The sequence below is a fragment of the Strix aluco genome, chromosome 14 (genome assembly GCF_031877795.1).
Source record: "Strix aluco isolate bStrAlu1 chromosome 14, bStrAlu1.hap1, whole genome shotgun sequence".
Classification (NCBI taxonomy): Eukaryota; Metazoa; Chordata; class Aves; order Strigiformes; family Strigidae; genus Strix; species Strix aluco.
Genome location: NC_133944.1, coordinates 2,006,479 through 2,022,653, shown reverse-complemented (window position 1 = coordinate 2,022,653; position 16,175 = coordinate 2,006,479). Strand labels below are relative to the sequence as shown.

Here is a 16,175-nt window from a genome sequence, read left to right as displayed (position 1 = left end):
GTGCATTTCTGATAAATTAGTTTATTTTTCTTCGTTAGTTCTTCATCTCACAACTTTAAAATCTGTACATCTTTGGGAAAGGCATTGATTTAAAATTCTTCCTAGCTATCCAGCTGTAAAACTATTTAAATTTAAAGTAGTGGCTTTTTCACATTAAGCTTTGATCTTTTATAATAAATGGCCATGAAGCAGATACTAAACAGACATCAAGTCGATTCACTTACAGCAGCCAGCTTTTTAGTGCAAAGTTTACATCCAGTATCTATGCACCGGGAGATTATTTCAATGAGGAATGAGGACTTTGTGTGCTGGGTAACCAGACAAACACCGTGCATGCTGAGAACAGGGTGGCTTGTCCAAGCAAGTTACACAGACGGGGGAAAAGCAGTATGTGTAAAACTGCAAGCTGTGAAAGAGTAAAGACAGAAGTGGCAGGCAGGCAGGCAGGGGACACGGGGCAGCAGGCAGCCAATGCACTCCCGATGCACGTACTGCAAATGTGAAGAACCGAAAAACGTGTCTGGGCTGGCGCTCAGACGATGAGCTGTGACCCTGCGATGTGATCTCTTAATAAGCAGCCCACAGAAAGACAAAAGTGCTGTCACAATTTGCAGCAGACAGGTTCGTAACTATTTGAGGGCTGACAGGGATTTGCAGGGAGTCACAGTGACAGACTCCCTCCTCTGGTGGTATCTTTATCTGCTGATAAGAGTGAACCGCAGGGCTCCCAACGCTTCTGGGTGACAGCAGCACTGAAGCAGAGGTGGACAGCACCCAGAAAATGGGAAATTACTGGTTTTGTCTGGTGTTCTGTGCTGGCAGACGCACACGACTGGTGCAGGTCCTCCTGCCAGTCCTCACACAGCATCACTGCAGAACAGGCTGATCACACTCGCAAGACTCGAGCTATCCACACTATGTCAAAACAAGGAGAAATGTTATGGATGAACTGAAAATGCCTTGATAGACTTGAAGGACAATTAGCAACATCATAAGGCAGCTAAGAAATTTGGACTATAAACAAATGCCATTTGCAGATGTGCAAACAGAGATGCAGAGGCTCTGCCAGCCGATGAAATGTTGGCTGTGATTTCTGGTAAGTGGAACTCTAAGAGCCGACTCAAGTGCTGTTCTTACTACAATCTTATAGGATTATCCGGCTTCATGAGATATACAGCAGGAATTACTGTGGAGAGGATTACAGGTAGCGTAAACCATGGGAAGGGGGAGAATGAGAGCATTTGGGATCACTGGGAGGGTAAGAACAAGCAGTTGAGAAGCCCGTAGCAGGCAGCAGTACAGCAGCAGAGCTCTCAGCCCATCTCAAGGCAGCCCCGAGCTTTGCTTGGGAAGGTTGCAGGGCTGTTTACAGGTACAGAGCACCTCATTTTTTCCCAAGGCAGCACAACGCCACGCGGAGAGGGCACGTGCTCTGCCGAGAACACTGGAGGGGTGGACATGGAGCTGTCAGTGGTGCAAACTGCCTATCCAGGCTTGCTTCTAGCTACTCCTCCAAAGCCCCAGAGTAACCTTGCTGGGTTTTGTTCGAGACATGTTTATTAGCAATAGCGAAGGGTGTGAAACAGGCCCAAAAGCAGATGAGAAATTTGTGAAGGATCAGCATTTACCCTGAACTCTGTTTAGAGAAGTGTTACACCCAGGCTGGGGAAAGTTTGCACAAGAATTCCTCAGAGAGCACACGCTGGAAACAGGGTCAAGAGTTAACATCTGATGTAAATGGGCATTTCTGAGCCTGCAGTTGGCTGGGCCCAGATCATGAGACTAAAAGCATGACTTAAACCATATTTGGACCCGGATTTTTGGAATTGAAGAAAACCCCTTAAATGAACAACTGACCACCAGCTCCCCAAGAACATCCAGCACACCATCAATAAGGCAATACTTACACGAGCACTACCTTCAAATTTCTTTATACCATCACGTAGGGAATGTTTGCAGCTACAGATGGAAGGAAGGCAGGGCGTGCTCCCTGCAGCCAGCCCCTCAGGCCAGAACAGGAGGCAGCACTTGTTTGCACCAAGTGATGCACGGCAGCGGTCTGGCTGTGCAGCTGTACCCAGTACTCCCAAGTTTAGGAAGAAAGGAAAAACAAATTGGTTTCCAAAGAGTTCACAATGGAAATCAAATGTTAAAACAACAAGTTACAGGCAAACAAAACAAGGGCAGTTTGGGCAGGGTTTTCTGGCAGCTGTACGTTTCCTGAACAGGCCCCCACGGCTGCTGCTGCGGTACCTGAATGAGCAAAGGTTTGAGAGAGCAGGTTGGGTGGAAGGAGCGAGAGGAAAGGTGCATCCATGGCCTTTCTGAGGTGATGGCGGAGTTGTGGTTGTCCAGAGAGCTTTTACAGTTGACACAGTCTTCACTGAAAAGTTACCATTTACGGAAACAACTAAACCAACAGAAGGGTACGGGCTAAACCCTGAGCACTAGCAATATAAACACTGTCCCTTTTGGAAGAGCAAATGATGATATCATACATACATCACACCCTTCCTGTGTAAACAGGAGTGCCAACATGAAAAGACATGCTTTGTAAACTGTATGTCCGGCTGGTTAGAGCTTTGCTGTGTAGCTCTTGAGGGCTGCAGAGAAGATCAATGAGGCCAAAAGCACTTCTTAGGGTCAGACTTGGGTGGTTTCAGGCACTTCCCTAGTTTCTCACAGCCTGGAGGAGACCAATTCTGTTAAAAACAAACAAAAAATATAGAGAAAGATGACTCATACCAAGTATCTGCTGAGCCCTGTACCCTAACCAACCCTTTTAGGTTGTCACAAAGACACTCTTATGTCCCACTTGGAAAATGAAACTCCTCTTGTAGCTGATGCTTCTGGGCTCATCAACTTCCCAACTCCAAATACCATTCAAAAAAAAGCTTTAGGAAAGATAACAAATCCTTCTGCAGCAGATGACTCCCTCTTCTGGGACACAGTGGTCTCTCCTGTACAAATGCTGCCTGCTGGGACTCTGGTGACCTTCCTCTCTTTCCTGTAGTAGCATGGAGCAAGCAGACCATGAGCTGAAACCCCCAATTTTCCTGGGATCCAGAAAAGAATTACCGTTCTTAGCACTGAGATATCCACACGCTTTCTTGAGGAAACAAGCAAAAAGCAACAGAAGGCCAAGGGTGTGAGAGAGAGAAGTATGCTGGTATTTTCATGAGCATTTTGATGGATGAATTCATGAACAGATGGAGCAGGAGGCATTTATGAGACAACTACTCCAGCGCACGCAGACCAAAACTATTTGCTTCCCTTGTTTCCATGTTTCTTGAACAACCTTCCTCCAGCATGTGTACAACAGAGAAACAACATCAGCAAGGAAACCCCCTGCAAACATCAGCTTCCGAAGGGATTAATGGAGGAAGGAATTTGGACAAAACTCTTTTCAATTTCATGGGGTTTTGCCATTTAAAATTTGGGACTGCGGCAATGTGAATGGCAGGTTACAATTCCCATTTTGCCTTCAGAAATCTTTGGCGTTCGTTCTCTGTCCTTCCCTCTCTCAGGGTCTATGCAGCCACGGGAGATTCCTGCTGTTGCCTATTAAAGGTCAGTTCAGCTCTGACCTATTGCCTTTCATTTGATTTATTTTTATCCTTCGAGTCATTTACATTTTCTTGGAATTAAATTCCTACGGAGGAAAAGCTTAAACCCAGAAAAACATGGCAGGTTTCTATTCCATACAGCTGACAACAGATGGCAGTGAGACACCAGCTATCTCTGCAGAAGGAGCAGACCACAGAGGGGAGCTTTGGTGGAAGGCACCTCGCTGCACCAAGGCCTCCAGCCGGTTTAAGAACAATTAATGCTGTTTTCTAAATTTGTTTCTCAATTTTAAAATGCACAACCACCGCTGGAAATGTCCGATGCCTGACTGCTGTGTAGAAGCAACAGACATCCAAAGAAATAAATGAAATGTTTGTTCTTTTGAAAAAACAAACAAACAAACAAACAAACCCAAAACCAAAGCAAATTGGTTCTGCTTCAGTCTTGCAGTGCAAGTCGGCTTTCCTGGATTGGTGCTGCCAGTGCCGAGAGCCCTGAGGACTCCATGTGTGCTGCAAGTCAAACACGCCGTCAGGCCAGCACGGCTCCACTGCACGGAGTAATTTCTCCGACACTTCCACAGGAGGAAAACACAGCAGAACTGGCTCTGCAGGAGCTTCAGCTACACTGCTGGTGGGATCCACCACAGATGGGCCAGCAAACACTTCTCCTGCTCAGGAGGGCTGATGCTGCTGCGCTCCCATCAATCCCAAGACTGCAGTAGCTACAAAACGATCCATCTGCTTTGCTCATGGATAAGTAAAAATGATTCTTTTCCTCTGTCCCAGAAAGGATATTAAACGCCCGTATCAAATAAATGGGTGACAGAATTTAGAGACAGTGTTGGGCATAGTATTAGTAGGTGATCTTTATCTCCCAGCATCCCCCAAAGACAGATTTAAGGCCCAATCAACCCCAGCAATACTATCACTCCAAAAAGATGTGGTTACTTCCCTTCTGGTCTCAAAAGGCAATATTTGTTGCCTGTTTATTTTAGTTTTGTGACCATGTAATCAGCCTGTTAGGTGTTTACATAGAATAGAAAACTCGTAATGTTTCCTGCTGGGATTTGAACATTCCTCCTGGGATTAGAATCCCCTCCCAAGCCCACTGGGGAGCGTTTTCTGCCTCAGACAGCCTGAAGGATCTGCCTTGAGCTTGGCCAAGCACTGGAGCAGCCTCTGCTTATAGACTAGGCAGAACTGGGCTTGGCCAAGTCCTGGCCATGGCCATAGCCAAAGCAGAAGTGGCAGCCCACAGTCTGCAAAACTTCTACTCAACTGAGATAGAACAAGGGAGAAGGGAGAAGACTGACTCTCAGTAGCCCCAAGGAGAGGGCTGGCGTACGGGGCCCAGTGTGGGACCTCCAGTCCAGCACTTTTTCCCTTACGCAATCTAAAGACACTATTTGTTGACAAACAGGGACACCAGATATTTTCACAGCACCTAAACACACCGCCCCAGGGTAGCTGCAGAACAGCGGACTGTGCCTACGCTTTATGAACCAGCTCTGGAGTTGGAGTTAGCACAGAAGAAATGCCTTTGCAGTGAAGGTCTCTGGCAGCTGCCAGGCACTGGGGAGAGTGCCTGAACCAAAAAGGTCCCAGAGGAGCACAGAACAGTGTTTATTAAGGGAAAAGTTGAATAATGAAAGAAAACACAGAAACAATGGTCCTTCAAGTCTTTTTCCTACTTAACATCCAAAAATAAAAAAGATGTGACCAAGCTAAAAAAGATCTTTGCCTTCTTACTAAGGCTCCACATTTTGTACTTTTCTGCCTGGGGATAGACCCTAAGCAGCAGGTACTGACTCTTTGTTTCAGAAGATTATTTCAGCATCAGAAAGATTTTGCCTGTTACTATTTTGTGTCAGTCTACAGGCACATCCCTTTAGACTACACACACTCGTCATCTGACAACTTTACCTCCTACAAACCATCCAGTTTCTTTCCCAGGTTCTCAACAAACCCAGCAGCATTTGACAGGAGAGCCAAACTGTAACTTTCCAAAATGCGACTTGAAACAGAAAACCGAACTGAAAATGTTCATCATGTTTCAAACCATACTCTGGAAAAGTCAGGCATGGGTGGAATTGGAGGAGACCAAGCAAGACCAAAGATACTCACACACGTCACTGAGAAAAAGCCACTGACCCAGTCCCACCGCTCAAAACAGAGGACTTTTGAGATTTGTAGAAGAGGATTAGAAAGGAGAAGGAAGATCTACAGCTGTAGATAGTGCCGTATCTCTAAGGAAGGAAGCCACAGAGTTTATCACAGCATGTTGGTAGACTTTCCAGACCTAACCCTGCTCACTCTGTACAAGCCCTTCTATGCCGCTGCGCTCCACAGGTACCAGACAGCCCTTCAAACGGCCAAGCGTGCATCTCTCCTCCATCCCCTCCTAACGTTAGGTGACATCTTTAAGCCTTTACAAAATATATTTTAAGCTAAGGATCCTCAAATGCCTTTATGCTTTAACGGCTCACCATGACGGCCTTGTCGCACACGTTAAGCTGAGGCTGTCCTGGCACCATGGTGGCTTTGTGCTGCTGGACAGTGACAGATATTCGCTCCATAGCCCTTTGGTATTCGTCGCTGGCAAAACTAGAACGTGAAAAAAAACACAGACATTATTACTGGGGTTTCACACATGACATCGATACAGTGCCCACATCACTAAGCTAGGTCAGAAGACTTTTCCTGGGCCATAGCAAAGGAAAAGAGTACATAAACATGCCGTTGACACTAATTGCCCCAGAGGGCCGCAGGGGAATGAAACACGTGGGCTGACAGAGTCCAGCCTGGCTGGGCCCGGAGGCTGTGGGTCTGAGCTGCTCTGCCTAGGGCAGCAAGGCCAGCAGATGGTCTGCCCTCCCCAGGAAGGAAGCACGTGGCTCCTGGCAGATCATCTCTCAGCATGGGGCTTCAGCTTTGAAAACTGCTAGTCCCAGCTGCCCCCAATGCGTCGCTTCGTAATCGGGCGGATACGCTGCGCGCTGGCGTTGATTCCCAAGGGGGATCTTCTTGGCAGAGGTGGCATGTACAAAGAAAGGTGCTTTTAGGGTTCTCCTCAAGCTGTGCCTTAAATGAGTATTGGGGAAGACTTCCCAGACACGGGACAAACGCCTTGACAGATGCGTCAGCACATAAACAAGTTTGCCGAGGCAATCCTTCCAGCGTGTCACCCAAGTGGTCACCCAGCTCTCTGCGCCTTCATCCTCCACTCTTTCGAGTGCTTTTCTGTAACACGTGCACCCCACAGAGGCATTTATTGCAGGGAAACCAAGGTAGTGTCAATACTTCGTTTTTCAAGAGTGTTCTCAAGCTAAAGGTTTCAAATACAGCCGTTGGTGAGTAAAACTTCACAATCACCAAGTAAGATGAACTAATATTATGCAAACAGGAAGATGGAGAAGAAGAATAGAAGTGACTTGTCCAAGACAAGAATACCTCCTCCATTTCGCAACATCCACCCCAGGGTTCTGCCCCATCTACATTCTTCCGTTACTGCTTTATTATTCCAAGCTGGGACCCAGCTGTCATGCTCCAAGCCCTCTTACAGGGTTATAAATTACCAGATTTTTATCCACCCGATTACTCCAGTAGGTACTTGTTTAAGTGGTTCAGGGTGTACTTCACTAATACTTCAAGTATTTATAAAATGGAGGATTACTACCCAATGATCTCATTTTGTCCATCACGTTAAGAGTCACTTAAAAAACAGAGAGCGGCAAATTGCTTTTGAAGATAAAAGAAACAATGCAGCTTGGTCCTGACCTCAGGCTCCCTTTGCTTACAGTCCAAGCTGGCCACCAGCCCCACACTCCAGCTAATTTCCTTCTCTGAAAAACAATCACATTTCGAAGCCCAGTAATGTGCCAACAGTTTCCAGTAAACCCTATAAATATCACATCTCGGCAACCATCCAGGGAGAAGCTGATTGTGGGGATGGGCCTGAGCTTTGCTGATAGAGAACCGGAAGGGAATTTGAAATGACAAGCTCAAGCAAACTAATCTGTTGCTCTCACACCCAGCTAGCTGTATCCTGGTGGAGAGGCGATCACCGGCACCGGCTGCGTGATCTGTACGGACCACCCTGAAATTCAGACTATTTTTGTGAAGCTCCCCAACTTGCTTGCTCCTCTCCCCACGCATCCCACCTTAGCTCTCGCAGCGGCAAGCCGCTCACTCCTGCCCTGCCCCAACGACTGCAGAAAACAGGCTCAGGCAGAAGTTTGGGAGCTGCCAAAGCCCATCTCTGACTCACACCCTGATGAGGACACTCAAGGCAGCAATCCCTTGGCTCAGCCAGTGTTGCATCCCGGTGGCACAATGGCCTTTCAGTTTGGCAAGATTTTATCTGGAAGCCCTCTGGTCGCATTTCAAGCGCACAGGATTGCCAGCCTGGCAGCACGCTTGAAAAAAAATCAAAACAGATTTTTTAAAAGAGGCAGAGAGGGTTTAAAGCTAACCTGTGCTGACACGCAGAGGACAGCAAACGCGGGAGAGGCTGCACACGGAGAGAAAAGGCTGCAGAAACAAACACACCAAGGGAGTCTGCCTAAAACCACAGGCGAGTACCAGGGATGCACACAGCACGTCGGAGCTGGAGAGGGGATGAAATGGGGGAGCCAGGAACACTGGAAAGCCTACGTACTCTAGTGACGGAAACGGAGAGGAAATGCAGTTTTAGGGAGACACATGTACTCAGCGTTTCAGATGTCTAATGAAAGCTCTTCCAAACCTGAGCTCATCACACTTTATTAAGACCCTCATATTAAGGATTAATATGAATTAATACATATTTTAATTAATTGTTAGAGCCTAACAGATAATCTAGATATCAAATCATTCAATGCCTCCTCCTGCTGCTCCTGTAACTATTTCATGTGTTTATTTCTGTCACATACTTGTGTCATCTCTCCAGCATTTATCATCTTCTTTTGGAAGTGAACCCGTAAGATAAAATGTTGCTGCTAACTAATTAAGCTCCACAGCATCTTTGCAAATATTTAAGTGCTAAAGAGATAGCCCAATTTCATCCATCGAAACGGCTTTTCATACATAGGATTCCAAATTAGCTATAATCTGGACAGACCAGTGGAAAACACAGCTGTGGTCTGGATGAAAGATAAACAATATGTTGTCATGACTGCTGCTTTTTGCTCCAAATATGCCAGTCCTGTTGCAGTGAAAAAAATCTTTTTTTGCTATAATCTTAACTACTGCATTTATCCACGGCATTGTTGCCCATTAGCAACCTAAGACACATGAATGCCGCAGTATAACAACGTAGGCTCAGACTCATTTAAGTCATCTTCTTGCTTTAATTCCCATGTTCAGGACACTCCTGGCTTTTTCAGCTAGCTCAGCAGTGACAGGAAATCTTGGCCTAACCTCAGCTCCTGGTGTTTTTGAACTGCTCTCCCCTGCAGCTTCTACACTTTTAGATTATTTCAGCACTTAGCATAGGCTGAATGACTTCCCCGAAGCATGATAGAAACAGCTTGGCACATAGAAAAGACTTGCACTTCTCACGTAAGTACAAAGCTGGCTAAAGCTGAAGAACATGTATAGATTAGGCTCCCAAGTCATACCACTAACCTACAAACCTTGTCTCAGTAGGGCTTAACATGCTCTTAAGCTGGCTAAACCTGTTGACACTAGCTTAAAACCGATCGCAGCTGTCTTCCTCGTGTTGAAGTACACGACAGTGATGGACCCCGAGTGCTGGAAGGTGTCATTCAGTACTGGGAGATCATCACAGATCGTCTTCAGATGCCTCAATTAAACACATCGAACCATCTTCCTGCTGCAGGGGGTCTCCAGGCGCAGCAGGGACTGCAATGCCTGCAGGATGGCACAAGCCGGGGGTTGGTTTTCCTGTCTTGGCCTCACAGAGCTCCCCATTCCTCGCTCGGATGAGCTCAGGTTTGGCTCAGCCCTGTTTAGCTCCACAGAGAGCGCCAAGATCCAATATCCGTGCAGCGATTTGTAAAGTATGTACTGACTGCGTACGGGGGGGTTAAAACTGTCTCCAGCCCTAAGCAAGAAGTGCATTTTGAGACAAAATCTGCCAGAGAAGAGTGCCTGTAATCTGTATGTAAGATGGGGATAATTACTTCATGGTAATCAGAGTTGTTAATGGAGCTGGGAACCTCTCTTACATGGACTCCCATCATTTCCCTGAATGCGTACGCAGGACTGGGCTGCACGGGCAGGGTTTGCTACATTCTCTGTTCCAAAAAAAGATGATATTATCTATACAGGTGTTTGGGCATTATTGTCTGCCTGAAGATCCAGTCCTCGCTGCCTCCGGGGCACGCTGCATTTTGTATTCTAGTTCAACAATCCTGCCGAAGGAGAGCTGGGAATAGCACTGGAAGAATGAGAGGGTGAGCAGGTGGTGTTGTGAGGAGTTTGCTAAAAGAGATCCCCCAGCGTACACAAAATTATTCCACGCTCAGAATGAGCGAACGGAGTGGACAAAGTCCAGGGTCATTACACTAATTGACACTTTACCTCCGGGAAGTCTCTGGAGATCCAATCAGGGCTGGATTGCGAACGCAGGGTCCCAGGCACAGGTGTGGCCTGTGCTTCCTTCATTTAGTGTAATTGTGCCTTGGCAATCTGTTCCCATCTCCTCCCTCGCCAAACAGCTCCAGTGGAACCTGCTCTGTTATTAACCCCACCATGCCCTACACGGAAATTCAGGTTTGGAAGAAGGAGGGTTCGTCTCACACGCTGCTTTCGGTGTTACAGCTCTGGTTTCATCTCGCAGCCGTCAGTCTTTCACCTTCACGTCTGCTCTCATCCCGAGCTGTAAGGAGAGGGCGAGGGCGATTCTCTACCGTCATAAATACACCCTCAAATAGATCAGAACTGGAGCAAATTAAAGAGCATTTCCAGCGTTTTTTTTAAATCCGGATGCTGATGGTTTATACCTTGTCCTGATGATTCATGTATGGGCACAGCACATCATGTCTATCCTGGGAGTGACAGGACCATGTTATTATTGAGAGGAATGTAACAAAATGGGTATTATATAGCGCACTTCAAGGAAACTTGACAGTGGGCTCTTAATAGCAGCTTTCAGATTTATAGCATGTTTTACCAGATGCACATGAAGCTATAGGAAGAGCATAAAACTTGGCTAATGACTTGTATATTTTACTTCCTTCTCCACTAGAATTATTTTAATTAAAAACATTATTTTTAATTGTGAAATACACCCAGATTCAGGTAATTTGATTTTATCTGTTACCAGTGCTTTGAGGCTGCTCAGCGTTGTAGTATCCAAGTCTTGATCTTGTCCTATTATTCAGTCTTCCGCAGTTCCTCTCTTCTATTATCAAGTTTATTTGCAATTTAAAGTCTGCACAATACAGGAGGCAGACAGCAGGTTTGGGGCTCTGCTGCTGAAACATGGCAACTTGCAATTACTGGAGACACTCACAGGGCCAAAGGAAAACAAACAAGGGATCAGAGAGAAGCCTGAAGGGTGGCCCGTACCCCAACTGATCCCTCCGGTCCAGCAGCATCTGTGGGCCCCAGATGCAAATACCCCCAGAGGTGTGTGGGGCCTCACAAATACTTGGAGTATTGAGGATGCCCCTCACCTGTGTGGATCCTCTAATGGCGTCCACAGCTTTCCTTGCAGCAAGGGGATGCGATCATGCTGATCCTCTGCCTGGTCGGCTATTTTGATGGAAGTTTTAACTCCCCAGGTTCGAAAATCCTGCCTTTCTGCTGGATTTCACTGCGAGCGACCACGGTGTTGAAATGGCAGAGGGGATAAAGGCACAGTGACTACGTAAAGCCTTGGTCTCTGCGTGAACAGGCAACAGAAAATAACGCCTATCCATCTGATCCTCCCGCTAGTTACTTCAGCGGTATTTCTGAATCACGATCTAAGCAATACATTCTTCAGGCTGTTTTCTTGAGGCTGTAGCACTGCCTGGACCTGTCTCCGAAGACAACAATGTCCATTTCAAACTGCATTTTGCATTTTTGAAACTGGTTCATACAGCTTTTTACTTCCAATATTCCTTTTTATACAGCATCACTCTAGTTACTCATCAAAATACCTGCAGGCTGCTGGTCCTCCACGATTAAGCCCAAGTTACAGGTTGTGGCACACCGCAGAGCGCTGATCCCAGACTGGGCAAAGAGCAGCTATCGATCGAGATGAGTTTGCCTCCAATCTTCGCCCCTAGGCTAGTGACTGTCCTCCGCAGATGTATTTTTCTTCAGCTCCCTTCCCTCCAGAGCTGGCTGCGTGCCGGCTGTCGCACCTGGCTTGCGTGCTTCTGACCACCTTTCTGCGTCCAGCCCCTGCGTGGTTGATGCTCAATGTTTTTTACCGGCATCGCTGCGGTTCTGCACCCACAGCTCCCCATGGTCCCCACAGTTTTAGTGCTCCTCAATGCCACCTCTCCTGTGGCAGCAGCTAATTCACCCCCAGTGCAGCTGGTACCATTTCCTTCTTTTTTGAAAAGATGATGAGGCAGCATCTCCCCTGGGCAAGATTCTGGCTCTTTGTTATATGCTTTTTTCCCCCCTTGTTTTGCACCTTCTATCTTTCCCCCCCAGCAAGGTTTCTGCCCTGATCAGTAAGGTGAGACTGACAACTTCTCTAACAGATACTTTTCCCCTGTAGCTTCCCTTCAGGAGCTTCTTCCCTTCTTTCCTGGCTCCATAACCAGTGCAATTACCTCTCTGATGATTTCCTGGATTTTCCATCTGCTCAAAACAGGCACTTGTGAGCTCTCTTGTTAATTAATGTGTTCTAAAATCATTATGTTCATCAACCAAGCCTTCTAACTTCCATTTTTTTTTCCATAATAGTAAAATCTATTGCCCTAAGTGAAACACGGGTATTTTGACGTTCAAAATTTAGTAAACTCAGTTTTGAACAGAGGCTGATCGCTCAAAGCAGAAGTCACTACTAACCTGGAGTATCAACAAGGCGTGAGCATGCTGTACTTACTTGTTATTAAGACTGCACCTCTGGCTCAAACTGACAGAATTTCAGACATTTCAGATAGAAATTCTTTTTACAGCTTTGGAGTCTGACTCAAAACACACTTTCTACTTCAGTCTGCATTAGGTATTTTGTTAACTGTATTTTAAGCTATGCCAGCTTTTACTATATATTATTGTGTTCCTCCTGACTGGCAGTGAAGTATTTTAGTAAAGGCGTGTATAAACAGTAATCTGTGACTTGGGTAATAAAACTGACAACTGGCTGTGAAGATGTTACCAACAGATAATTTTACTGAATTTGTCACATATGGTTTGAATGGAGAAACAAGTTCCCTATGTGGTACTTGGCGGACACACAATACCCCGAACATAACAGAATTTAGTAAAGAAAATATCAGATCTTTTAGTTCTGCATTCTGATAAATTTGGTAACATGGGCACCCCACAGTTTGAGTGTTTTTATGCGAAGCAAAAACCCCTAGTAATTGCATCTACGGAGAAAACAAAATACTGCTTAGACTTAGAGAAATGCTTCTGCTTTGTGTACTGCCTAACAAAATCTTATTTATATTTTAAAGTTGAGAGCTATAAAAAAAGAGATATCTTCTGTCCCACAGCCTACACAGATCTAGTCAATCTCTTGGATGACAAAAGACACAAACGGTTCACTTCTCACTTACACAAGGACCAGATAACAAGGTAACTCTTATATAAGTGCAGTTACATTACCATTTTTGGCAACCAAAAGAAAGATTATTTACCAGTAACCACACTTCTTTGAAATATATTGCCCATATATACCCTGGTATTGCAGGTGTTCTTATTACAAGCACCTCTCCAGATGCCAACTTTCCCTCGTCAGCACCTGCAGGTGTGTTCATGCCCTACCTCATCCTGCAGCCATTTAAATGTTGAGCTTGTCCTACGGTGACAAGCATCTCTCAACACTAGGACCCCGGAGTCCTGCACTTCTTGGGAGAATCCTCCTCCTTCCAGGACAGAAGGGGCTAAGAGCCTGGTAGTGAACGTATCCGACACTAGCGTGGAGCGTGTCAGTCCTGAAGGTCAACTACAGGACAGGGATGGTGCCTCATCCAGCCTGCTGAGGTGATGATGCAAATATGGGCAAGCTCAGGCAGTGTGAAAACTCATCACCTGCACTGGCACTGCTCTGAACCTCAGCTAATAAAACATGAAGTCTGTGAGGCTGTTGGATTGCTGGGGTGAAGTTCCAGTCCAGACTGAGAAACACCAGTAATTATCTTTCAAGGCGAAGGGGTAGACAGCACTGTGTCCCCCGGCAGAAGCTGGGGTGCAGGAGGAGCTCCAGCCAAAACCAGAGGGGCAATAGCAGGGAGAAACAGCCACAGGCCTGGTGGGAGGGCCCGTTCCTCGAGCCAGACATGAGCAGGGATGCATGCACAGCCTTACACGGAGGGGAACACAAGTGCAGGGTGCCATATGGCTCAGAACTGACAGACGTGTCCTCAACATGATGACAGGACCTGCCTGTAATTGCCTGCCCAGTTTTTCCACTGCATGAAAAGTTCTCCTGTGGGAGATAAGCTTTTGCTCATATTGTTTCCAGGCAGGCTCCAGGAAATCCAGCGAACTGTGTCAGGAAGAGGAAGGACTTGTGCTGCTTCACCATGAAACCCAGGGAACTGAAAACTTTACGTGCTGTCTCTAGATCTTGAAGGACTTGCCTCTTCAGTGACCCCTTTAGCAGCCAGTTCCCCGGTGAAGATTGAAAAGGCTAATCCCCATGTTATGAGATGAACTGAGATGGCGGCCTGGAAAAAGTCTCTTAGTGTCATGCAGTATCTTGTGCGCAGTGTCACGACCCAAAGACGTTTCAGATGAGACTGCCTGAGCGTAAGCACCCCGCAAGTCAAGACTGAGCTGACTGATTTGCTCTGAGATCCCCCAGGATCCAAGGGAGAGCCCAAATATAAAAGCAGTAAATCTCTCTGGAGGCACGTGTGATGCCTGGCCTTCATGCGCAGCAATGAAACCTCTTAGCGGTGGTTTTCTCCAAACTAATGCAAATCAAGTGATATGACAGATTATTAAAATCATTTTAGGGAGAAGAAAAGGCTGCACTAAAATAAGAAATAAATTAAATAAAAAATGAGCAAGAACAGGCAGAGGGAACAGGGCATCGGCGTGCCAGGATGCTCCTTCAGTCTCCTTCACAGCAGCAGAAAAACGAATAAAATCCAGTACAGATTTAAGAAAGCAAAGCAGTAAAAGTAAGTTACATAAAAGAGGGAAATGTACCAATAAATCAGGGGTGCAACGTGAATTTTTCTAAATGCTTTGGCGACATCACAACGCACCAAAGGAGCCAAGCTGGTGCAAGAGCTGTCTGATACAGCGTGTTCCTGCGGGGCTGCAGGAGGGCGAAGGGAGGAGCGTGGCCAACGTGGACTGTGAACACACACAAACCTCGGGCTGGAGCACGAGCGATACCAGCACACCCAGCACGTACGGACAGACAGATGCACGCTTGGAGGGGAATGCTGGATTCCCTTCTGAGAAACATTAGTGTCGGGACTCCCAACAGGCTGTCTGCCAAGGGGGATAATTAAGCTAAATAAAAATACACAACAGTAACAGCTCCACAAATGAGGATAATTTAATTACCACATTCGATATAGGAGACCCACTTCCCATGAGTTTTCCATTGTGACCAGAGAGGAGACAACAGCAACAGAACGTGCTGCAGAAAGGAAGATTCATTTACTAAAAAGAGGCTTTCTATTAGGGTCTGCATATTAAACAACATCACAGCTTTCCATAATCATGTCATAATCTTGCCATAAAATTCAATCAAAGCAACAGCTTGTGAATGACCAAAAAATCAATGGCACCGTATGAGAAATGATTGCAGATGTAACACTGGAATTTATTTCAGTGCTCAATCCATGGTGGTGGTAAGGAACACCTAAACAACAGGGAAGCAGGCATCCCACAAACACCTCTTAGGGAAGAGCTCCTCTCCCTTGAATTCAGAGGAAACACAAACAGTAGGCAAACCACAGTTTGCTTCATACCACCTGTTTGTTTGATTTTTGGAAAAAGAGGTCATTTCTATCAACTCATCCTCCTAAAATAACATAGTTGTTAAACTGAACAGGGCATAGTCTTATCTGGAATCCCAACCCAGTAGCTGCACTGAGCTGAAGTTAAAATACAAGAGCCGCAGATTTGCTTTATTCATTAGTGCTGAAATGCAATAGAAAGTGAGAGCGACCGTGCTGGGCTTCTGAAGAGCTGCATCCACTGCGTAATGCATCTCTAGGGTGCTTGTCTGTTAAGTGAGAGAGAAGTGAAAATATTTTTCCTCCCCTTCTCTCTCCAGTGAAAACACTTAGTGGACAGCACAGGCTCAGTTCTTTTGAAAGTAATGGAGTGAATGTATCCACTCAATTATTTAAAACAGTTGAGTAATTGCAGTCCTGTCAGCTCTGAAAACATCTCTCTGTTAAAGCTGCTGCACAAACCCATTTCTGTGCAGGTGGTCACAGTAGCACTAGTTTTCTCTTTATTTCCATATTCTCTGAGTCAGAGCCACTGATGAGGGATGAGGCTGCGTGGCCCTGTTTGCAGCTCGTTTTG

General features: G+C 46.1%; 1 protein-coding gene across 7 annotated transcripts in view; it reads right to left on the bottom strand.

Annotated features, from left to right (window-relative positions):
- Nucleotide 1: 1 nt before the first annotated feature.
- Nucleotides 2-16,175, bottom strand: part of GALNS (galactosamine (N-acetyl)-6-sulfatase) — a 48,276-nt gene continuing 32,102 nt past the window's right edge. The window contains exons 13-15 of one of the 7 annotated variants that reach the window (XR_012625063.1): nucleotides 6,056-6,173; nucleotides 1,908-2,702; nucleotides 2-915 (exon numbers count right to left, since the gene is read on the bottom strand). Coding sequence is in view for 5 of the 7 variants with exons in the window: in XM_074839264.1 (XP_074695365.1) it covers nucleotides 14,747-14,984 (238 nt within the window). In the remaining 2 variants the exon portion in view is untranslated. Of the gene's footprint in view, nucleotides 2,703-6,055; nucleotides 6,174-12,824; nucleotides 14,594-14,651; nucleotides 14,985-15,200; nucleotides 15,277-16,175 lie in introns of those variants that run through there. The other 6 variants (XR_012625064.1, XM_074839268.1, XM_074839266.1 and 3 more) reach the window with 6 other exon arrangements.